Source organism: Chelonoidis abingdonii, chromosome 2 (genome assembly GCF_003597395.2).
Source record: "Chelonoidis abingdonii isolate Lonesome George chromosome 2, CheloAbing_2.0, whole genome shotgun sequence".
In the NCBI taxonomy this organism is placed as follows: domain Eukaryota; kingdom Metazoa; phylum Chordata; order Testudines; family Testudinidae; genus Chelonoidis; species Chelonoidis abingdonii.
In genome coordinates, this window is record NC_133770.1 from 5,209,840 (window position 1) to 5,235,229 (window position 25,390).

The 25,390-nt window shown below is 44.9% G+C and overlaps 1 protein-coding gene across 3 annotated transcripts in view; it reads left to right on the top strand.

Moving 5' to 3' along the window:
* CCM2 (CCM2 scaffold protein) overlaps positions 1-25,390 on the top strand; it is a 59,182-nt gene that overhangs the window by 22,160 nt on the left and 11,632 nt on the right. For 2 of the 3 annotated variants that reach the window (XM_032799611.2, XM_032799610.2), the window contains exons 2-9: positions 14,348-14,521; positions 15,792-15,875; positions 16,355-16,538; positions 18,223-18,359; positions 19,743-19,878; positions 20,593-20,650; positions 21,842-21,980; positions 23,324-23,462. In XM_032799611.2, coding sequence (XP_032655502.1) covers positions 14,348-14,521; positions 15,792-15,875; positions 16,355-16,538; positions 18,223-18,359; positions 19,743-19,878; positions 20,593-20,650; positions 21,842-21,980; positions 23,324-23,462 — 1,051 coding nt within the window. Of the gene's footprint in view, positions 1-7,365; positions 7,483-14,347; positions 14,522-15,791; positions 15,876-16,354; positions 16,539-18,222; positions 18,360-19,742; positions 19,879-20,592; positions 20,651-21,841; positions 21,981-23,323; positions 23,463-25,390 lie in introns of those variants that run through there. The other variant, XM_032799609.2, reaches the window with a different exon arrangement.

The window sequence follows — 25,390 nt, forward strand, 5'->3', positions numbered from 1 at the left end:
TGCACCCCACCCCAGTTTGAGAGCCTCTGGTCTAGAATACAGTTGGGCTAGCACATCTCTGATCTTCCTATAGAGGGACCCGTAGAAGTGACGCATGCTGATGGAGCAGGTTGTTAGCAAACCACTAGCAGCTTTCCAGTGCTGTGCCAATATCTTTACCCTCGCAGATCAGCTATGCCAAAGGAGCTCATAGGTAACACATTCAAGAACAATTCTCTACCCAGCTGTTGCAGTTTTAACAGTCCATAGCTGATTCTTCCAGCAGAGGGCGTAGTGTTTGCTTAGAATCACTTAAAGGAGAAAAAGGAAAAGTGTTTCTCTGGTAAGATTTTATTTCCGCTGCAAAGTGTAAAAGGTCATCACGTACAAGTCACCGCCCAACTTCATCAGAAGGAAACAACTGGGAGGATTTAATTCCTCAGTCGCTGCTATAAAAACCCAAACTGGCCTAAGGACTTGTTTAAACACACAAGTTAAAGTGAGAGGACCTACCTAGTCTGGATGCAGTTCTGCTGAAACATAAGGGTGTCTTATACCAATATTGCTTATTTCTGTATGGCAAGGGGTATAACTATGCTGGGGTAAGGCACCTTTATGTCAGTATGACTGTCAGTGTAGTGGGGTGGGGGGAGAACCACACCTGTGACAGATTCTTTTGTGCCCATAAAACTAATCTGGACAGAGTAGGCCTTAGAACTAACATCTGTGTCAAGCTTGTTGAATGGAATAGAGGAGCTGCCACTCCCTAATACTGCTGTGGTGGTCTTGATGCTGGATGTTGCATACTTGTCCTTCAGCTTCAGGGAGGTGTCAGAATAATCTTTGGTAGTTTTTATGTTGCATTCCTCCTCTAATCCGAGAGAACAGTACTTTGGAAGAGTTGGATGCAGCTTAGGTTGTTCAGTGACTGTAGTTCTGTCCTGTGTAGACTGTGACATGTAGAGGTTCTACAGGCAGCCATTTCACATGAGGATCCAGTGTTTTCATTCAGTCCCTCATTGATGGTTTGCCAGTCCCTGGGCAAATGTGCCATGCATAGTTGCCAACTTTCCCTGGTGCCGGTGGGTGCTCATGTCCTACCCTGCCCCGACTCCACCCTTTCCCCACTCCCATTCCAACCCCTTCCCCAAAGTCCCCACCCCAACTCAGCCCCTATTCGACCCCTTCTCCAAATCCCTGCCCCGGCCCTGCCTCTTCCCCCAGCGCACCGTGTCCCCCACCCCCCGGGCTTGCCTCGTGAATCAGCTGTTTCGTGGCGCAAGTGCTGGGAGCCAGGGGGAAGAAGTGGGCACACGGTGCACCCAGGGGAGGAGGCGGAGGCAGGGCAGAGGCAGAAGTGAGCTGGGCAGGGAGCTGCCCGTGAGTGCAGAGCACCCACCAATTTTTCCCCGTGGATGCTCCAGAGCACCCACAGAGTTGGTGCCTATGGTGCCATGGATAGTTCATTTCATGAGTTCCTGGGGTTTGTGGCTTTCATTCCCTGCTTTGCTCCCCAATAGACCCATTCCAGTATTTTGTCTAGAGTCTCTTTCCTTGTTATCTAGTCTAGACTGAGTCACTTAAGGAGTTTATTGTTAGAAGTGTCTAACTTTTTTTTGTGTTTGTCTTGATGGTTTTGGCCTCTGATCAATCAGTAATGATTTTTCGTGAGCCTCTCATAAGAGGCTCGTAGATGAGTTTATATGCTGCTAATATTTTTGACAAGTACTTTGGGGTCAGCTTGACAGGAGACAGACACTGCAGTTGGCAAGAGTTCAATCTTCTGGTTTTGTTTTTTTAGGTGAAAATGGCAGTGTTACGCTTGCTTGTACATAAAGTTTGTGTGCTTGTCTGGAGAAACTAAATTAGTGAATGTAAACTCTTTTGTACTGATGGCTGCACCTAGTTTGCTTAGTAGTCTACGTGGCATTTTAACTGAAGGTAAATTGCAGTTTAGTGTACAAGGAGTGCTTTACCTAACAGATCGTGGCTTAAAAATCCCCTCACCAATGGTACATGGGAAGCTTTCTTTCATGAGAGGGGATCCTACTCTGTTGTTGCAGAATGTCAGCTTGTATTTAATTGGAAGTGAAAAGAATCTACTGTATATGAAGCATTTCATTGCTGTCACCCTGAGTCTGCAGTCAGATGGCTTTGGTGCCTCAGATGGTGTTCCCTGTTTTTCTCCAGCCACAGAGTGAGTTTGACAAGACTTGGTTCACTTCGCTGCTGCTAATTCAGGGGTTCTCAAACTGGGGGTTGGGACCCCTTAGGGGGTCATGAGGTTATTACATGAGGGGTCACGAGCTGTCAACCTCCACCCCAAGCCCCTCTTTGCCTTCAGCATTTATAATGGTGTTAAATGTATAAAAAAGTGCTTAATTTATAAGGGGGGATCACACTCAGCCTTGCCATGTGACAGGGGTCAGCAGTAAAAAAAAGTTTGAGCCACGGTGCCAACTGGACCCTTGTGGTCAGCTGTGTGAAAGTGACTGCAATTATGTCCATGCTGCTGCTGCCTCTTGGTAAAGCCCTGCGTGGTTATGAGATGTACTTGAAGCAAGTGTATGAATGTTGCATTGTCTATACCAAACCTCCAGCACTCCAGGGATTGAAATCATGTTGGGTTCAGTAAATCTGATGGGTTATTTAATATCGAATAGTTCTAGAGGGTAAATCCAAGAAGAATTTCTGTACATTACGGGTGATGTTGCTGTAGTCAGCTGAAGGCTAGTTTTCCTTATTTAACCCAAACTGTGTGTGTTCTTGCATAAAAGTCATGAATTCCTCAGTGAGAGCATTCCTCATAATTCAACTTAATATCTGTGCTTCAGTCCGCCCCCGCTGTAAAATGGGAATGAAACATAACTACCTTTCGTGAAGTGTGTGGAGACTTTAAATGAGATGCTACAGAAATATGTAGTCTGTTTGTTTGGTTTCTGAACTGACTGCCTTCCACTTAAGGGAGGGGAGAGGATGCACAGAGCAGAATGTGCTTTGTGTTTTTAAAATGGATGGTAAATTCATAGGGCAGGAGATGGTTTGTTTTCTCCTGTGTTCATGTTATTGTGCCTAAAGGGGGGGAGGGTCCTTAATTCTACTGGGGGCTTCCAGGCACAGCTGCAGTATAAACAATAGGAAAGCTTTACTTCAGCAGCCTTTGAGGCTGATCATAGAAATGTTCATCAGTTAAGGATATTCTCTGTAGCTGCTATAGGACATTGACAAAAGTGCAATTTTCCTTAGCTAGTATGAGTTCTGTCTGTGCTAAATCAGCCAGACTGGATATCTGTCTGATGTTAGGTAATGCCAAGCAGTGCTCTCAGAATCAGTGTAGACTGTTTTTAATGTATTCCCAATGTTCACTAATACAGGCTATTTCTGATGCACGTACTGGTTGCTCACCAATCTCCTGCTGTTTCCCTTGGCAAAACTTGTTTGCATATATACATTATCCAGTGAGCTGACTGTTTTTAAAAAAACAAACAAACAAACCACAGCTATTTGAAAAGCAGAATCATTGGATGTGTGCCCCATGAATATTTCTGAATGGATCTGGCTTAGTGTGCTAACTCCATAAATAAAATGTTCTCTTCTCTATCAATTAAGAACAGATTGTGGTTGAGTCTAAACTATCCATCTGGTAGATGGAATTACTGTTGCAAACCAACCAGATATAACAAACTGAATTGGAACGTGCTAAAACTAGGGGGGAGGGGCAGAGTGTGCCAAATCCACGAGGCTTGGATAAACGGCCTAGACCTTTTGGAAAGGGAGGCATTTGTGCGGTGCCTTTCATCCCAAAGAAGCCTTCCAGCTTTAAACCCTTGTCTCCTCTCACCATCACTGAAGTGCAGCCCCGTGTGGGGTGATGTCAGCCACTGTTTAACAGCACAGCAATGTTAGATGCAGCACTCTGAATCAGGAAGTGAAAGAGGCTTTTCCACTTCAAGCTGCAGGGGGAATTCTAGATGGGTAGAATGCAAATATCAATTACAATTTTGCCATGATCACTGATTTCATTGTGGTTGGGTGTGTCATAGCTTTCCTACTCCGATCTGAACCTTAGAGTTCAGAAAATGAGATGCTAGCATGAAACCTCCAAGCTTAATTACCAGCTTAGATCTGATAGCGCTGCCACCACCCAGAAATTCCAGTGCCTGGCTCACTCTGGTCTCTCCAAAACCTTCCCTGGGGGACCCCAAGACTCAGATGCCCTGAGTCTCACAACAAAGGGAAACAACCCCCCTCACCCCTGCTCGCGCGACTTCCCCGAGACCTGGAGATACACCCTGTGCATCTCCCACCAATTCCGGTGAGCCAGACCAATCTCCTTGAGCCCCCACTGAAGAGTAAAACCAACAAGGTTAAAAAAGAAAGCTTTTATAAGACAAAAAGAAAAAAGACATAAAAATCGCTCTATCAAGTACAATAACAGGAGTATTGCTAATAGAAAAAAATAATAACAGCTTACAACCACCCACATCAAAAACACAATTTAAAAAACATGCCAGCACACAACCCCCACACCCCAACACCGCCCACACCCTTTACAAACCAGCACATCAACCTCGGTTATCAAAAGACCAAAACTAAACCAACCAGCCACACACAACACTGCTATCTTCTACCTGCGTACCGTACACAACTGGAAAATAGAAAAATTAAACACCCTGGAGATAGGAGAGAGTCCCTCGAGACTAGACCGCAACAGAGACAAACCCCTCCCTGAAGATTGAAAAATCTTTTCCCGGATTGTCCTCTGTCATGGTGTTTTCCTTGTGTTAACCCTTTACAGAAAAGAACAACACGAACGCTTAGCTATCGCTGAACCCAGGTAGAGTACGTTCCACTAGCACCCTCCCATCACCCGCAGGCCTATTAACAGTGCTGCACTCTCATTGCCAGTGGAACAGACTTTTTTGCCTACAAAGTATCATAATTGCTTGGGCAAGCTCTAAATAATACAGTCCATCCCAGTCTTCATTACCCGAAGTAACCTGCCTTCTGCAGCGGCAAAGTGAAACGCACGGCCACTCTATGTCTGACTGTCCGCTTCTGCATGATCTTGGTTTAAAATGTGAATGTTTTTAAAAAGGGAGCCATGAAATGGCTTGAACTCTCTGGAGAAGAGACACTCACTTTATGCAGAGTCCATACAGCATCAGCTACTGGCAGGGAGCACTTCTTTCCTGCCTACTTCCCCAAACGTGCAAGCCCACTCATGGGCCTTCAGTGTGAGCTGGCGGGACAGGCCTAGGACAAGAGGATGTAGTTCAATCTCCCATGGCCTCTCCACTTTACATCCTAGTTGCCACTTTCAGTAAAGGCCCAGATCCCCAAAGATATTGGGAGTTAGGTGCTTAAATGCTTCTAAGGATCTGGACTGAGATGTTTTCAGTGGGATACCTGACTGTTAGGAGTTGGACTAAGACAACCATTTCTTTCACACAAACCACCAGCTAGCTTTTGGTGTTTGCCTTCTAACCTGGTTCCACACTAAAACTAATTACCTAGAAGTAAAATGCTCAATATTTTGTATTACTAATTGTCTGAACCTTAAACTCCTGGGGGTGTGTGTGTGTGTGTGTGTCTTGTCTTATTAGTGCCATTGGCAGTTTTAATTTTTCCAAAAGTAAACACAGCCTTTCAAAACTGTTGTCATCTCTACAGTTGGGTCTTCTCAGCAGATCTCTTGGTCCCAGTCCAATGCCTTTTGTAACAGACATTTATTTGAATTCCTTTCTGTTGCTGCACCCTGACTCATCCCAGACTATGGCACCACAATGATCAGGAAGGAACAAAGGGAGGAGGACTAGGAAATGACATCTCTGGAGATTCTAATGGCAGATGATGACGAAGGAGCGTTCATTTTGTAATGAAGACTGGCCACGTTGGCTGCTTTACAAATCTCAAGGAAAAATTATGTCCTGCTGCCCCAAAGTGTGTATGTTTCTTCTATATCTAGTCTGACACACGAGAAGTATTGCATCTAATACTTAGAAATTGCTAATTGTATCCAGCAAGAATGGAGAATTGTCTTCATTCATGGCCTGTACTGGCTGCAAGGGGCAACTTGACCTGCTGAGTCCAGCTGTAAAGGTAACCTCACTGGGATCCTAATCCTCATCAGTTTCCCTCTGTACCTGGCTACACCTATCGTAGTACTGCTGCTGACAGCCAGTTATTCATCACCCAAGATACACCTCGGGCTGGCTTCTTAACTGGGTGTATGTATAAATCATCAATGGTACATGATACACGTAAACACTTAAGGGAGTATAGAGTTCTGAAGCTTAACAAATTTGGCTGATTGATTAAATTGTAAAATACTTTCCCCTTAAATTATAAATTGTGTTGTCCCTGTTTAACAAGTCTATCACATTAGGGAATAATCATGTTGGGCTTTTTAATTTTATTCCTGTATATGAAATTGCTTGCAGCTAATTCTAATTACTCTTTTGATCCCATATTCGGCAATTTATGTCCAAGCCTTGCAAAGTTTATTTGAACTCTCCTTTCATGGTCTTTGCAAGACTGTATTCTGGAATGCCTTGTGAGGCACACTCTTCCTGACCTGGTTTTCAAGGGCTGGCAATTTTTTGTCACATATGTGGGCCTTATTTAAAAGTCCTCTTGCCATAAATTATGAATTAATCCCTGTCAGAACTTTCCAAGTCTTGTTCTTAAAAAGCTTGGTGTAGGGTCTTAAAGTATTAAGTGGCTGTAACACAGGTGAAAGCAGGGAGGGGAGCTGGTTTTTAAGTCTCACATTTGGGGGTATCTCCATTCACAACTCCTTGCATAAGTATCTATCTACAAAAGTAGGGACTACTAGCAAGAGTTCCCCAGCTGATTTCCATTGTCTTGATGGCACAGATTGAGGAAAGCCACAGGTGACGATAGTCAAGGAGAGTTAGTGCTGGAAATGGATCCTGAGCAGTTAGTACAGTGTGGTTTCTTTGCTATTTCTAGTATCGCCTTACTCCATGCTAGACTTTGGAGTCCCTCAGACAATGAGTACCTGCTAAATGGAAAGCACTGCTTTGCTGATTCATAGATTCCAAGGCCAGAGGGGACTTTTGTGATAATCTAGCCTGACCTCCAGAACACAGCCCATAGAACTTCCCCAAGAGAATTCCTTTTGATCAGTGGCAGCACTGAAGATGCTACTGTTAAATGTTCATCTGATTTCCCCCCCCCCCCAACTGGGACCTTTTTTTGTTCACATCAACTAGATTTTTCACTGTTTTTTCAGTACAAGTGTGTTTAGCAGGAGGAAACTGTGGTTACTCCACTTCCTGCTCATATTATTGTTGAAGAGTGAAAACTAACAGTTATTTCTTGCTCCTCCACGTGATCCAACAGCAAGTGGAAAGCCTGTAAGATTACAATAACTAGCTGCACTGCAGGTGAAACAGGCCTTTTTTGGAGCTACAAAAGTAGCTCCACAACACGTTTTGCTTCTGCTCTTCCTAACTCGGTTCATAAATGGAGAACGAGGTAGGTGTAGGTTTTGTATTGACTCTTAACAGAAATGGCCTTCAGAGTTCAGTAGTTCTCGGTTCTGCATTGTAGGTTGCTCTTACTTCCTCCGTTTCTCTGAGGTTTTCAGAAAGCAAAATCCAGACTCTCTCTGCTGATGATGAATTTTGTAGAGCTCTGAACTTAAAAGAGAGGGAGATCAGTTCATTGCACTGGGATGTACAGGTTAGTTGGGAACAAACGTGTTTCTTGTGTGTCCTCATACTTGTCTGTAGCCTGGATGAAGTTGTGAAGATAGAACCAAAAATCTTTTCTGGGTGTTAGATGTAGTTTGGGTCAAATAGTTATACGTGTCACATAGGAGCTCTAATATTTTCAAAGCCACCAGAGCCCTGCATGGAGCGGGGGGACATGGGGACGGGGGAATCCGTGTTAGTCTGAGAGATCATTTTGGGTGCCATATTGAAAATGACTTGCGGATTTTTATGTCTCTTCCCTTAAATTTACTTTCAACTCTTTATTTCTAAAGATGCAGGTGTAGTTGGATTTCTCTAGAGTAATCTTGGGGATTTTTTTTCTCATTTCACCAGAAGTAAGCTATGGAGACCAGCTACTCTATTTCTGGTGTTTTATATAATTTAATAGAATCAAAGTGCTAAATGCGCAGTCCATATTCAGGCGAAACTGCTGACTTCAGGTCTTTAAACTGCTCAGACTCAGAAAGCATAGCAGGTTCCTTCTGATGGGTTCTGCTCTACTTGCTGCAGAGGTTGCTGTTCCTCTCTTGGAGTTTAGTCAATAGAAAAAACGGGGGTGAGTAATTTTTTTTTTTTTTTTTTTTTAAAGTCATGACTGGCTTGATCACATTGTGACATTATACTCCATATTCTTTATGAAATATGCTTATGATATGGATATGACCTAAAATGTACTTTATGCAAGATGGCTCATGTAAGATATCATTGGAAAGGTTATGATTTACTGAATGTGGTTATCCAATGTGTATGCCTGTATCATATCCGTATCTGGAGTTAGGAATATTGACTATGTATCTGTATTTCAAATGTGTTACTTTGGGTGTCACCCCGAACTAGCCCTTCAGATATAACAGTGGAAAAGCCAGACAGGGCTAATGGCCCATTAGCAAAGACAATAGACTGTGAAAGAGCTTAGTCTTCCTGCAGACACTCCAGAGAGCTACAAATAATGGCTGCCCCAGCCCGGCAGAGATGTTGTTGATCTGAGTCACCTGGTACTGGACTCACCCTTGGAGTGCTAGTGTTCTTCCATTGGGAGATGAGGGATTCCCACCATACACAAGAGCTATATATGACGGGGAGTGGCGTCATTGTGGTTCTCCTCTGCCTCCCCACCCAAAGAGACACCAAAACACCTGGAACTAAGAACTGAACTGAGAGGGAGAGAATTGAACCCAGGCTGGGAGGGTGTCCAGGTTGGGAGTGGAATTACCTGAAGTATCAGGCTGCAGGCTAGTGCAGCTGCCTTTCAAGACTCAGTAATCTACCTGTGACAATATTTAGGGTGAGCAATTACATTTTGTAACCTGTTTCTTTAGTGAATCAAATTTAGTCTGTGTGTGTTGTTTTATTTGCTTAGTAATCCGCTTTGCTCTGTTTGCTACCTTAACCACTTAAAACCTGCCTTTAATAGTAAACTTATTTCTTGTTTATAATCCATATGTGCAATTCAGAATGGGGGGGCAGGGGAGGAGAGGCTGTGCATACCTTCCTCCACATTAAGGGAGGAGGTGGGTTTCATAATATACCTTTTGGGTCTGCACTCCCAGGGAGATGGACACCTGAGTGCTAGAGCAAGTACCCAGAGCTGATCTCCATGTCTGTGTCATTCTGCAGTTTAGTGGGCCCTGGCTGTGTGTGTGCTGGAGGAGGTTTAATAGCCTGGCTCAGCCAGAGAGGTAAAAAGGGGGCCCAGGTGGGCAGAACAGGCGGGCTCAGTGGTATCTCAGCACATCAGGTGGCACCTTAAGGGGTCCAACCAGTCTCTCACATTCACCCCCATGTTTGGTATTGTTGGGAAGAAAACGGGCTTGTGTGAATCCATCAAGGCAGACACATGATCTCGTATTTGTAACCTTTGTCCCCATTCCTCCTGTCCCCTCCCTTTAGATTTACCTTTCCATGGCATGCCCATGGAGAATATAAGCTCTTCAGGTCAGGAACTATATCCTATTTTATGTCTGGATAGCGCCTAGCGCAATTTGGAGGCTGGGAAATATTATTAAACATGGACTTTCTAGAACTGATCTGGGGGATGTTCTTTGTAATGATTTTTGGAGCTGCATGTGGTTGTTTAGGAAAGACGAACTTGTTTTTAGTAGATATCAGTCTAAAATGAAAAAAGGAATATAATGAAGTCTACAGACGCTAACTTGCAGCACTGTTTAGTAATCTTAACCACAGACTGCACATCAGGAAAACATGACAGACTGACTATATACAGTAAACATGACAAATTACCACAAGGGTCAAAGAAATAAGAGACAAGATCTGCAGCATACAACCCTAATGACCATGGCTCCTTAGAAAAGAGGCTATGAAGCAGACACTGCTTGCGTTAGGTAAGTGGAGGAATGAACTAGCTAATGTTACTGAATCATGATGTAAAGTGCTGTATGATATTTTGCTCTGTCTCAGGTGCTGGCAGTGCTTTACAACACTCCTGGGAGGTAGCTAAGCATTGCTATTTGAGCTGATAACTTCTACACCTGCTTAGGGGTGCATAGAGCTTGACAGAAAAATAAAGAAAAAACCCAAGTCCTCCCCCGCTTGTATTTCCCCTTTTAAAGGTGGAGAATCCGAAATTAATTGACCTGCCCTAGGTCTCCCAGGAAGGCCAAGCACTCGGTTCCTTCCTCTGGCTGTTGGCTCTCATTCTTGTCAAGACAAAGTCAGCTTGTGGCTCCCAGCCAGGCAGCTGCCTGGTCTCCCCTCCAAGCCAGGCTGCCACCCAGGATCCTGCCTTGGGCTGCCACCTGGACTCCCCACTTGGAGCCCTGCTGCCCCCTGGGGTCCTGGCTCCCTACCAGGAGCATGGCAGCCAGACTCCAGGTGTGGATCTCCCCACTGGAGGCGAGAAGCCTTGGGCAGCTGTCCTCCCCCAACTCCTGGTGGGGAGCTGCACGGAGCTGTGGCTGTCAGCTCCCCCACTTTTCCCCTCTTCAGTGGTGGAAGCGCTCTTGGTGAGGACACATCACTGGCAGAAGGAGGGTAGTGTGGACATCAGCCAGCGCACTACACCCCTACCCTGATATAACACTGTCTTCGAGAGCCAAAAAATCTTACCGCATTATAGGTGAACCGTGTTATATCGAACTTGCTTTGATCCGCCAGAGTGCACAGCCCTGCCCCTCCAGAGTGCTGCTTTACCACGTTATATCCAAATTTTGTGTTATATCAGGGTAGAGGTGTAATTACTGTGGTAACTGTAAGTTGACCTAAAGTAGGTTGATTTAAGAGTATAGTGTAGATATGCCCTGAACTGCAGACCTAACCAAATTACTTCTTTCTGGGGGCTAGTCTACGCTAGGAACTTACCTTAGCATAGCTGTGTGTCTCAGGGATTTGAAAAAATCCACATTCCTGAGAGTGTAGCTTTGCCAACCCAACCCCTGGTGTAGACGCTGCTGGGTCCGCAGAGGAATTCTTCAGTTAACCTAGCTGCGGCCTCTCAAGGAAGTGGATTGTCTATGCCAATGGAAGAACCCCTCCCATTGCGGTAGGTAGCGTCTAAGCTGAAGTGTCATAGCAGAGCAACTGCAGCTGTGTGGCCGTAAGGTTTGCAGTGTAGACCTACCCTGAGAGAGGTCACAGATCCAAAGTTCTTCCCTTCTAGTACAAACTACAGAAATGGACACGTCTGCTGGTGCAGACTCTAAGTGCTGCATTTATAAACTCCAGCACCATTTGCTAAACATATTAGTTAACACACATTTGTGTATGTCTACCTGGCCATTTTACACTAAAGCAAGCTTACTCAGAGCTTCTGTGTGTCTCTTGCTCTCTGGCATTGGCAGGGATGTATGCTTGGGTCTCTAGTGCATTTTTGTGGTTTGGTGGTGCAGTTACATGAACTGTGGCACACAAATGGTGGTGGCAGTCCTCCCACTGGAAGTGTGTGCACACGCAGTGCCTTGCTATCTGGCCTGTTGCAGTGTCAGTATTAAACTCAGCTACTGGGCTGTATGTTCAGTGATACTTTCAAAAGCGCCTCAGTGACATAGGAGCCCAAGTCCCATTTTCAAACATAAATTCAAGGTTCTCTGACTCCTTAAATTAGAGCAGTATTTTAACTTTGAAGGTGCTGCTGTTTCCCTTCCTTTTTTGCTAGGTTAAAGCCTTTGTTGGTATTAACTGAAATTACTAAAGTTGACGTGTGTGTGTGTGTGTATTTTGCTGCTGAGAAGATTACAATATGGGTGAAATTACGGAACATGAGGGTGAGACTGTCTGTTCCTAGCAGTATATTAACTATATTCATGTCCTGATATGTGTTAGATTTTTTTCTTTCCTAAATCAGTAACTTTCACAGTCTTTGTGCAGTTTGTTTTTCAACTGGGTTCCTTCTCAAACTATTCATCTGAATTGTTGGCTGGCACGTTCATTTTTTAATAGTGGTAACTCAGCAGAGAACACAACAAGGAATAAAACTAAATTTGATCATAAAAGCGTGTTGCTAAGAGATGGCAGCAAGTTAAAGTGCCATCTGAGTCTGCAAAGCTATTTTGTAAAAAAAAGCAAAGTAAGGAAGTGCTAATCTTCTCGCCGCATCTCTGAGGCGGAGCTGTTTACTTTATTGACACAAACAACTCATTAGCCCTGCAGTGCGTGTACAGCGTTGGAAGAACAAGCTGGATTCTGTTCTGCCTTGCACATTTCAGGATAATTTAGCTAAGCTCTGATCACAGAGCCTCCATTATCATTAGTGACTTCAAAAAGCAGAAAGAACTCAACTAGGTTTTTTCCTTCCAGACCCTAGACTGAACTTGCAGAACTTCCTTATGAAATTGGAGGTTTGAAACATCAAAAAGAAACCACTGAGAGTAGATAAATATTGAAACTAGTAATGTTAATTCTCTGATTTCATTAGGACTAATTCATTACTGTTGATGTTGGGTTGAATCCTAAAGTTGCATACTTCCTCATAAAAATTTGAAGGAACATCTTTTTTTCTGTTGGACAATTACTTCTATAATAATAATGTGTACATATTTAGATACTTGAAAGGGGAATACAGTAGTAGTTTATCATTTTGAAGAAAGGTGGTCAGTCATGATAAACTGCTTACTGATAACCAGCACTGTAAATTTATATTGTACTTTACAAATGAAGGGCAAGACCAAAAAATAAATAAATTTTAAGTTAGGACATGGGACAACAATATAAGGTGTGGAGATTGAGAAGTGTAAAGTAGGAAGGATTTGGAAGAAACGGGTTAGGAGGAAAGAACGTTCCAAGTCTGTCTATGACTTGCTTCAAATGCATTAATGAAATAGTTTGGTTGTGAAAGCCAGACACAAATGAGGTTCTGGTTGTGTTTGAGAACACAATCCCCCTTTGGCTGTTCCATAAATGTTATATTCCATTATGTTACAATATATAAAATATAAGGTTTTGTTTGTCATATTGTATGTAGCCCGATTTCAGAATGAATGATCAATTCTGAGGTTGCCATCTGTCATTAGAAGGATGATTTCTCCCAGATTTGACTCTTTGACAAGAGTAACTGATTTGGTGAATGAGGGGAATTCAGTGGACACGTATACCTGGACTTCAGGAAGGCTTTTGACATAGTCCCACATGACATTCTGATAAATAAGCTGGAGAAATGCAGTCTGGACAGAACTACCCTTGAATGGATACATGATTGGTTAACATTCCATTAACAGTTACTGTTTGTGGTTGTTTATCAGACTGAAGGGAGGTTTCAAGTGAGCTTCCACAGGGATCTGTTCTGGGTCCGGTGTTTAACATCTTTATTAATGACCTAGATCAAGTTTGCAGATGAGACAAAGCTGGGGTGGGATGGGGGAGTTGCCAGTACTTTGGAGGATAGAACTAAAATTCAGAGAGGGATCGTGGTGCAGTGAAGTTTGAGAACCCCTGGACTAGATGACCCTTGCGGTCCCTTCTAACGCTATGGTTCTATGATTGGCAATAAAGTCTTAGATTTGATCTTAGATTTGAGCTTTAAAGCCACACTGTAATTTGGTCTGTCTTATATTCATTCTGCCAATGGTTATGTTCTGGGCAGTTCAGTAAACATTTATCCTGATCCATTTTTTTGGCTGTTGTGGAGTTAATGGGTATCACCGCGCAGAACTGTGGTGGTCAGCAAGGTGTGTGGGAGGGAGAGAGAGGTGGAAACTTTGGGAAACTGCACTCTTGGGAGAAGCTTCTTGCAAAAGTGGAACACTAGCCTTGACGTGGACCAGGCCACTTGAAGTGTTCACAGTTTGATGGTGGAATTATCATGGGCTTCATGCAACACTGTGAAGTCAGTGGAGTAACTATAGCTTTATGCGAAAGTAACGGAGGGCCGGGGCAAGCTACTTATTTACACAGAATAATCCCATGCAGCCCATCAGGCGAACAATGAGCCCTTTCAGGAGAGAGACAGTGGCACCAGGAGCTGGGATACTTATACTCACTGCTCGGCACACTGAAACGGAGTTCGCACAGTCCACTGTTGTACTGCTCCTGGATTCTGACTCCCTTTCATTGCCCGGTAGTTGATTCACCTCAAACTCTCTGCCTCGCTTTTAACAAGACTCAGTCATGTGCATTAATTCTACGTCATACTGAACATAACGTTAACTCGTCACTCTTTCTGTTTCTGCCAGCAGCCTGGAATAGTGTCCCCTTTCAAACGTGTCTTCCTGAAAGGCGAAAAGGGTCGGGATAAAAAGGCCCAGGAAAAGGTTACGGAAAGACGACCTCTTCATACAGTACTGCTGTCCTTGCCTGATCGAGTTGAACCAGACATATTGTTGAATGACTACATTGAAAAGGAAGTCAAGGTAACTCTTTTGAGCTGGAGGGGGAGCCATCTCTTTCATTCACCTTTCACCTGCCTCCTCCTGTCGAATTCGTGGCCAGGTTCAGTAAATGGTTTGGTCGATTACGTTGCTGCAATGCACATTGCAGAATAGGATCCTGGGCATTAAATTGCATTTGAAATCCTACATGAATTCACTCGCACAGGTCTCCGCTCTTTTCTCTGTACATCTCTTCAAGGGGGAAAGCTGCTGACATGGAGATGCCCATGTGTCCATGAATTGTGATGTTCGACGTCTGTCTCCATGCGTGTTGTAGCTCCTCAGCGATGGGTGCAGTGGACGCAGGGAACACGAAGGAGCACAGCAGCCTCGCTTCAGTGGCTCCCCCTTCATTTTAGGGTCAAGTTCAAAATTTCAAATCCCTAGGGGGCTTCCTCTGGCTGACCTAATGGACTGCGTGTCAGCGTCCCTTTACATGATCTCAGCACTCATAATACAAGACTATTTTCTCTGCAGCTCCTGCCATCTGGAACAGCTCTCTTGTGTGTGTTCCCCCTCATCGACTGTCTGCTCTGACATTTCAGCTGAAAATGATCTATTTCTGGTCACTCGTTAATTCTGTAACTATATTTAACTCATGTAAAGCCTTAGGGATACAGCCTGTGTGAAAGATGCTAAATAGAATATTGTAGAATCTGACCATACAGAAATCTAGTTGGAAGGAAGTTTGATGCTTGCTGGAGAACGACAGCTGTCAGTAATGTTTTTTGTTTTTCAAACTGGGGTACATGAGCTGTCACTGGGAGGTATGTGAGAGAGCCTATAATGGCAGACAACATATTTTATTTAGTAAGACTTGGCAGCCTAATCATAGGGTAATGCTATACCTATCTCTAGTAGAGGTAAGTGGCAGACTACATTATTCGGAAAGGGGTATGGAAACTAAAAAGTTTGAAAACCGCTGTCCATTAGACTTAGATGCTCACCTTTTGACCAGCAGAAAGAGACAGAATTTCAACTCCTACAAGCCAACTGTATAAATCGTGACCACCTTGAGTAGCTTCATCAATTGTCTTCTGTCATGAGTGGGTTTCAGGTGACTACTAAAAGTGGCATTCAGGCAACAACCAGGCAATATTTCTCTCCAGACCAGGCTCAAGAAGTTATTTCCAACTGTGTTTTTCTTTCAGTTTATCCCAATTTCTGTGAGTACAGATGGAAGGATTTCAGTGTGTCGGTTTATGTATCACATGGTAATCAACCTTTTTTTTTTTTTTTTTTTTCTTCCCAGTATTTAGGCCAACTAACATCCATCCCAGGGTACCTGAATCCCTCCAGTCGTACTGAAATATTGCATTTAATAGACAATGCAAAGGTGGGTACCAGTCCATTCCAGCGCTGTATCCCGAGCCCTTGCTGAATGAACTATACCAGCTCTACAGTTGCTACTGTTCTTAGTCAATATTTGCACATAAATATGGATGCTGCTGGGCAGCGAGGTTAAAGTCTTGATCCTTTTCTGAGAAGTCTTGCAGCCCAAGAACTAGGATGCGATGTAATGCAGGGATAGATGACTGACTGAAGTCACAAGAGTAGAAGAGAAGCTTAAGCAAAGAGGGTTATTATGGGATTGTTTGAAATGCGTATCATGTTGGTTCCTATTCTCAAATGATCTTATTCCTTGTATTTTAATAGGGAAGGTGATTTAGTATGTGACCAATTACCAGGTGCCCAGAAAATGTGAACTGCAGATGGGTGGTGTGTGGGAGTTCCCCTCCTCGGGGAGATGTACTGCCATTGTGATCGCCTGGGGGTAATGAAACGGGAAATGACTCTACCTTCTTTTGTTTGTAGAGGGCACATCAGCTCCCAGGGCAGCTGACCCAGGAACATGATGCTGTGATTAGTCTGTCTGCCCACAATGTCAAGCTGGTGTGGCGGGATGGAGAGGATATCATACTCAGGGTCCCCATCCATGACATCGCATCTGTGTCATACATCCGCGATGACTCCTCACACCTAGTAGTGCTGAAAACAGGTAGGTTGTGGCCAGAACAGGGATTGCAATGCAGGTTGCATCTATTCTCCCAATTTTTGGAGTCTTAAGGGCCTGAGTCTCATTTACACTGAGGCCTTTTTACACCTCTCTGGTGGCATAAAGGGACCTTACAGTGGACATACGTCATGTTTCACCCAATTTAAGGCTCTTCGCGCTCAGATCAGCTTAGTGAAGTGGGAACAGCCATTAATTTTCCCAGTGCATGTGAACAAGATATTTCATTGGTTTAGAAGCACCAGTAAGCTTGGCTAGAACTGGTGCTTGTTTGTTTTTGGTTTTCTTTAACATAGGAACATAAGGCTGGAAGGGATTTCCTGCTGTCACAGCCAACCCTGCCATATAATCCCATTCATAAACGAGTTAAGTTGTTTCCCTCCCCCCTCATTCCTCCTAATAGAAAGCTGTTTTGAAAGATTTCTGCTTCTAATAACTACTACGGCAGTGTGTCCAAACTCACTGCAGATGTCGCTCCTTAGAAGTGCTCACCTCGCTGATGTGGTAAATGTGCTCTATATAGTGCACTTCAGTTAGAATCGACATGCCCACATCCCAGGTCTCATTCAGCATTAAGGAGAAATGCATGCATTGCGTGTTCATTCTGAATTCGCATGCAAAACTGCTGTAAAAGTCAGGAACTGCTCAGGAGTCTCTCCGTCAGGTCTGGTTACTACATTTAAATACATCTTTTGGTGTAATTTGTTTCTGGGAGCTGATACTTTTCTTCCTGGTGAACCTAATGGCAGCGATTTGTTTGACCAAGATGGGCAATATAGAGAATAAACAAATATCTCAATGATGAGATTGTAACTCCTACTGGTGGGTTCTTGCAGCTGCTTAAATCACAACAGTGAAGCTAGTGATACATGAAGTTGTCAGAACCCTTCACTGAATGAGAGCCTCATAATATGAACATTTTTCTGTTTTTATACAATGCATGGATCTGAGGCCTGGATCCATGTTCTACACTAGCTACTGCTGCTCCTCAAGAGGGAGCTTTCTTCTTCTTGCCATTGACTATTGCTTTCCTTCTCTGGCAGCTTTGCAGTCCCCATAGCCTGACTGAGTTGACTCCAGGTTTAATTCACTCAACCTTCCTTGCACTCTTACAGGACACTTTACTGTAAGCGCATGATAGAGGGGCTTAAGAAGACGTGGAATTATTCCTTTGTTCTCACAGTATAATGGGCCAGTTTAAACTCAGCTGTAGCTGACATGAAAAATAGTCAAAGCAGCTTAGCCCATCTACCATGCTTGGCTGATCCTAATTGAAATTTCTTACGAAATACAGGAATGGGAACTACAGTGGCAAAACTTGGTCAATTTACACTTTTCAACTGGCAAAATCTGATTTGCTCTGAATGGATTGAATTGCCAAACTGACAAGTTGGTTGCCAAACTCCAGAATGAGAGTGGGGAACAGAACTGTGTTGCCATCTCAAACCTATTCCTAAAGATGGAGGAAATGCTGGCGAATCACAGGCCACACACGTGAGGGGATAGTGCATTTGAAAAACAAACGCCTTCTGTCCCAAACAATGGGAATCCGATCAGGATGGCAGTTGGCCACATGCAATGCCTCGGTCTTCATCAGTGAGCTAATCACTTCCATATCCCCTCCTCTCCTTTCCTCTCACTGTTCATTAATAGCTTCTCTGTTCCTCAGCTCAGGACCCTGGGATTTCCCCAAGCCAGAGTCTTTGTGCAGAAAGCTCCAAAGCACTTACTTCAGGATCGTTGTCTGAGAGTGGAGTGGTACCTGTCGAAGCTTGTTGTTTGGTGGTCCTGGCTACAGAGAACAAAGTGAGAATTAATTACCTTGTAGATCCAGCTGGTCTTAATTTTGGGTCCTGATATTGTAACTTCAGTCAAGATTCCATGGAACAATAGCTCTTTGGTTTGCATTGATGCTGCTACCTGTCCAGTCAAATAGCAGGAAGGCTGCATGGGATTATTCTGTGTAAATAAATAGCTTGCTCCGGCCCTCAGTTACTAAACACAAAGCTATAGTTACTCTGCTGACTTCACAGGAATTCCAGACTACGTAGTATAACATGAGATCAGAATCAATCCCGATGTGAACTATAAGTTGCTCCTGTAGTAACTTGCGATGGGTAAGCTTGGCAGGCAAGAATAGTATATAACCTATTTATTCAATGCATTATTAAGGCTTCATCGGTGTGTTAGGCACTGTACAAATAAGGAAATGTGGTCCCCATCTCAAGCTTCACAGTCTAATTCAAATGCACTAGAGAACAGCTTTTTCTTGCAGATGCTGTCTGCTGCCCAGCTCACACTTCTGCAGTCAAGAATCTGGGAAAACAGCTGCTTGGCCACTGCACCCTTACAGTGCTGCTGAGCTTACCGCTAAAAGGGCGTAATGATACACTGTGAGGTTGTTCTCTCGTAATCTCCTCTTGCCCAGGAAAAAGAGAGGGTGAGCGACAGCCACAGCATAAATCCACTGCCTAAAGGGCAGAGGTTTTGCCCTCCTTTGTCATAAACTCTGTTATCTGTACAACTCCAAGAGGGGTGCTAGGGCCGTGCAGAGGAGCACAGATTGCTGTCCTAGAACACTTACAGTCTAAGGTAACGTATGACAGATGTGGGATGGTAGCTGTGAACCCAGTGGGCTGAGGGGGAAAGTAGGACAAGGTTATAGAAATAAGACCATGAGGTACTTAGTCAGGGGTACTTGAATATTCAGTTTTGTTTTCAGTATGCGCCACATTTCTACCATCAGATGGCCTCAGGTTAGATCTGTGAAACAAAGATGAGTGTATCTAGGTTGCATGAAATCTGTCAATCTTCATGGATTGGAGACCATCCTGGGGTATAAAATAGCAGAATTGGGCACACACGACTGTGCTCACATTCTGGGGTTTTTTACCAAGCCTTTTTACTAGCACAGGTACTGAAATCCCCTGAACAGGCTCGTCCAGTCTGCAGTGTCCTGAGGAAACAGTCCAGTGGCTGCAGTAGGAGACGCCCCAGTTCTGGAACCATGGGGTTCTCTCTATTTAATGGTGATGTAGTGCCCTTATAAATACAGGTGGGGATACGTCTGAGTGTGCCCTGTAGTGCAGCTTCTTTGGGGGATGAATAGAAGCAAGTGCTGCCTCTTTTGAGAGCATCTTGCACCATAACCTCCCAGACTGACCCTTCTTTCTCTCTCTCCATTCCCAGGTAACTGCAGAGGAACTCTGCTCACTTCTCAGCCAAGTCTTCCAGATTGTTTACACTGAGTCCACAATAGACTTCTTAGATAGAGCAATATTTGATGGGGCCTCCACCCCAACGCGCCATATGTCCCTACACAGTGGTACGTCAAATGCTATTTCCTTTCACTCTTAGGAAGAATCCACCCCTCCCCCACCCCCTTACAACCCAGGCTTGCTCTGCCTCAGGCTGTCATACGAACCACAGCACTTGATGTAGCAATACCCTTCGCTTCCCTTCCCTGTTCACGCTCCTGGTTCTGTGATGGAGAAACTGGATCCAAACAGAGGCCTTAACCATAGGGCTTCCTGGAGCCCTGTCTTACTACTAAATGTATTGGGAACTGCGTGTGGGTGATGCATCTCAAATGCCACCAGCTTCGTGACAGCTGCGGCCCTGATCTAACCTTTGTGTGGAGTTGAATGGCCCAAAGAACTATCTCCTCCCCGATCAACATCAGTTGGAGCTGTCGCTTTCCCATAGCTGCGGGGCATGCAGGGCCATAGGAGGTTGAAACATGGTAGCTGTCCTGCTCCTTTCCACAGACATTCTGTATTTTTGTTTCCTTTTTAATCAGTGGAGGCAGTTTAATAAATTGGTGCTTTGCAATTCAGCATTGTCCTGCTCTTAGCTGCCTGATACAGTTTAAGTGACAGAAGATTCCCTCCCCCGACTCAACCCCTGTTCTGTAGGTCTTATTTTTCATAGGCTAGCCCTGGACACTCAGATTGGAACTACCCGTGTCCATGACTAGCAGGTTAGGAAATAGACAGCCTTTGTGACTGTAAATCTCTTGACTGGAATATCTTCCTTGCAGATGATTCTTCAACAAAAGTGGACATTAAAGAATCTTACGAAACAGAAGCAAGCACTTTGTAAGTTGATCGTACGCGTTCTAGAAGGCAGTGCTTTGGCTTAGATGGATGATAGCTTATTTATATAGCCCTGACATCGGGTTTACAGCCTAAAAGGGGGAAAATTTATGATACACACACTGAATGTCTTTTGATGATTACAGCTGGAATACTCGACAGTGATATTGCTGTCTATATAGCCCTCTGTCCCTGCCTGCTCAAATTCCCTTGCTTTGGAGCTCCATTTAGTACAGTATTCCAGAGAAGCCCATAGAACAGGGGTGGGCAAACTTTTTGGGCTGAGGGTCACATCATGGTTTCGAAAGAGTATGGAGGGCAGGTGTAGTGTATTAAATTGCTCCCTGTAGGAATGTGCTACTTACGGCTGCCAGTCCGGGTACTCTGAGCGGCACGGTAAGGGGGCAGGGAGTAGGGGGGTTGGCTAAGGGGCAGGGAGATCTGGGGGACAGACAGGGAACAGGGGTGGCTGGCTGGGGGTAGGTCCTGGCAGGCCTGTCAGGGGCAGGGTCTGTGGCGAGGGAGGGGGAGTCAGGACAGGACTGAGGGTTGATGGGATTTGGGGTACTGTTGGTGGGACAAGGAGCAGGGGGTGTTTGGATGGGTCGGTGGTTCTGAGGGGGGCGGGAAGGGGCAGGCAGGGGCCAGGCTGTTGGGGGAGGCACAGCCTTCCCTAGCCAGGTCTAGTGTATTGTATTGCTCCCCATACTCACTGCGTACTACTTATGGCTGCTAGTCCTGGTGCTCCGTAAGTAGCACATTCCTACAGGGAGCAATTTAACACACTGGTGGCTCTCACAGCTGCACTGCCTGGCAGGAGCTTGCAGCCCTGCTGCCCAGAGCACTGGTGACATGGCAAGCTGAGGCTGCAGGGGAGAGGCCAGGGGCTAGCCTCCCCGGCTAGGAGCTCAAAGGCCAGGCAGGATGGTCCCGCAAGCCATAGCTTGCCCACCTTGGCCATGGAATATGCTTCCTTCCCACGTAGCAGTTGGGTACAAGAGTTGTCTCATAACTCTTCCCTCTGAGCTGGCTAAATTTGATGGGGGCCCAACACCTTATCCAAGTCCCCAGAATCCTTCTGATACAGGAAGACAGCCTCAGCTAAAATGAGTTTCCCCAGGACACTCTTCCAGTGTGTCTCTACCAGACAGTAATGGCTCTCTCAAGGTGGCTCACAGATCCATTGCATTTCAGCTCCTTTCTGGAATCCTCGGATACAGGCGGCAACTCACCTTCTTCCTTCTCGATGCCTCAGTCTCCACACGTTAAGACGGTCAGTGAAAGCGAGCTGAGCACCACAGCAACGGAGCTGCTCCAGGACTACATGATGACGGTAGGAATGTCTGCATCAGAGGCCAGACACTGTCTGTTCGTAGCAAAGAGTGGCCGTGCGTGCAAGGTGACGTGATCTCTTTACAGTAGTGTCAGCCAGGCCAGCATTCTTGGGAATGCATTTGTCCGTAGCATGGAGTCAGACCCCCACGGCAAGTTCTGACGGCACCAGTCCTATAAACGACCTTGGTTGGTTTTCTTCTCTAGAATAACATTGCTTCATGGTCACTTAGGAATTGTAGAGATTCTGGTTAGATGCCATTAAGCTAATTTCCACTTGGACCTAAATGGGGTTTGAACATAAGCTGGCTCTAGCAAATGATTTGAGCACAGTTTCCCAGGGCTACTCCCTCCCTCCTTCTAGCAAAGGCTCTTGTGAATGAGAACAGTCTTAGATAAAAACTCCCTGATTCCTGTGACACACAATGCTTAAGTGGTGATGCTGCCAGAATGGGTAGGACTGTAGAGCATGCTATTAAACTGACATTTGGCGCACAATTGTAGGAGCAATCACTGAAGTTGGTCACTGAATTAATAGGGTTAGAAATAACCTAAGGATTTAAACAAAGCATATAAATCGGTTGCCTCCTTTCTGAGAGTCCCTTTGTGAGCAATGGGTTTTTTGCCTACAAACTAGGTACAGTTTGCAAAATATGAATTGCTGTTGCTGTTAGTACCTGTACACACCAGGTGATTGACGCTCGGAGTGTAGCTCCTGGCTGCGGTTGCCTATGGTGTTGCTCTCAAGCTGATTCCTCTGGAGTGCATCTGGCGATCGCCATGGCCTGCAGCTGCCACATCCTTTCTGGGGGTTGCACTGAGCAGTACTGAGTGGAGCCTGTAGGAGAACTCTGCTGTCAGCCAGAGGACTTTGGTGTGTGTTTGGGAAGGTGGGTGAACAAGGGCTGTTTCTGCTGGGTTCTGGTGATGTCAGAGGGATATTGGTGGCTTTGCAAAGACAGATGGGCAAAGTCTCAAGACCCCACCCTGCTACTTGGGCCTTTGCTCCTGTTTCTTAAACATCCACTTATAGTCAGCCTAGACACTGATTAGCTTGAGCTCCCTAAGATGGAACAGCATTTCTAGGTTAACCCATGCCGCTTGAGGGTGGATTTCTTACAGTGTTGTCTCCGTTTGCCAGCAACGACATGGGGCTGAGTCATAAACTGACTGTTTAATCACATTAATGTTAGGAGAGTGTCAGTCCCTGCTTTGTCCACCACTGAGTGACCCTTACTTGCTGTTTTTAACAGAGCCCATTGAATGTTTTTTGTTCCTCACTAGCCGTGGCTTCTCCACTGTTAGAAATGAGGTCAAATCGTGCCTTGTGCTTCTTCTCCTTAGCTAAGAACCAAACTCTCTTCCCAAGAGATCCAGCAGTTTGCAATGCTCCTGCACGAATATCGCAATGGGGCTTCAATACACGAATTCTGCATCAACCTGAGACAGCTCTATGGGGACAGTAGGAAATTCCTATTACTAGGTAAGTTTCAGCTAAGCTGGACTAACATAAAGATAACAAACCTGGGAGGGAGAGGAAAGATGGCCTGTGGAGGATCAGACTGTCATCCTGAACCCCTTGGGGCGTGTTGCTGTCAAGCCCAAGGGAATCGTTCTCAGACCTTCTGAGAAGTACAGTTTGAACTGATGCAGGATCCTAAGGGGGCGGATTCTGGAGGATGCAACCTTCCTTCTCCCAAGACTTGGGTTTGATATGCCAAATTGTACAGTAAAGTTGCAAATGCTCTGTGGTTCTTGCTCACTTTGGTTGAGTAATGTTCACTGACATCAGTACTCTTCAAAGTTCAGCGTGAACTTGTCTTTCTCTTGCTTTCCCCATTGATCAGAAGTGCAATGGGAGAAGTCTGTAGGCAGCTGGTGATGATCCTATGTTGCACACGCTGGCCCCCCAGCAGTTCTCTGGAAAAAGTGGTGATAAAGCTTAGTTCCTCCTGCTCCAAAGTATATGGGTCTCCACTATGTGAACTATGGGTGGGATGTTTTGCTGGTAGCAGTACAGGGCCTGTGACACACATTTGAACAGTTCTGATGCGATTCTGTCGAGGGCAGCAGGGCCACATGGAGATCAGCCTGTCCCTATTAAAATGATGCCTTGGGAATGGCTCTAGAGCAACATTTCTGTGAAATGTTTTTAAAATTCCATTGGAAAAGTGGTTTACGTTCAGACCTCCCCTTACATCGTCTTCAACCAAAACACTGCACCATCCTTCACTGGAAAGTGAACAGACTGCTTAATTCATTATCCAAGCTAAAAGAAATGCAAAAATAATGAATAGCAAACTGCATTGTCAATTTTTTTTCAATGTTAATAGTCCAAGAGAGTGTTGTTAATCAGACATTTTAAAGTCCTTCCTCAGCTGCTGTAGATTGAGAACCACTGTACTAAGACAAACTTTTTTGCACTGGTGACCCCTTCCACACAGCAAGCCTCTGAGTGCAACTCTTCCCCCCCCCACCCCGCCCCTTATAAATGAAAAACACTTCTTAATTTATTTAACACCATTATAAATGTTGGAGGCAAAGTGGGATTTGTAGTGGAGGCTGACACATCGTGGGGGTCACGAGCTAATAACCTCGTGACCCCCTGAGGGGTCCCAACCCCCAGTTTGAGAACCCCTGCTTTAGTGTCATTAAAATCGTTGGAGTAAGGCTCCAGTGACATCAGCTGAAGATCTGTCTCCTTGTTTTTAAAAATGCCTTTTTAACCTGACAGACCCATTTTGAGCCTATCTGGGCCATGTCATGCCCTTGTCACGTTAGTGTGTCGTTTTCATTAATGTCTGCGTAGCTCTAGGAATAACATTGGTTCTGCTAATGAACAAACAGGAGAAGTGAAAGAACATAACTTCCTTCCTGTTGGTCCAACAGAAATAGCATCTAAAAATGTCTTGGTAGTGTGAAGGAGGTATTTTTTTAAAGCTAGATACTTAGAATCCAAGGACTTTGCCCTGCCTCTATGTGGGTCTGTGCCTTTAAATCCATCTGGAAACTGAAGCTGGCGCAGAGTTCAGCAGCAACTTATCCAGCCGTGTATCTTTGGAGAGCCCATGACACCAGCGCTCTGGGATCCACAGTGACTGCCTGCTGGGTTCCAGGTGGAGGTTGATGGTGTAACAATGCTGGTTCTGGTGAGACCCAAATGAGTGTGCCAATTTAGGACAACTTGCTTAAAGCAGGACAGTTACAGCCAAAGATTGGGATTTTTCCACCTCTAAGGCAAACCAAACCAGCCAGACACAGAGGACTTTGGTTTTACCCCACTGGCTAAACCACATGTCATACGAGCAATTCCCTTAGACACTCCAGTTTCCCAGTATCACCACCAGTGCCACTCGTTGTGGGGATGAATGGTTATGAAAATCAATACCCCAGTGTAAAAAAAAAAAAAAA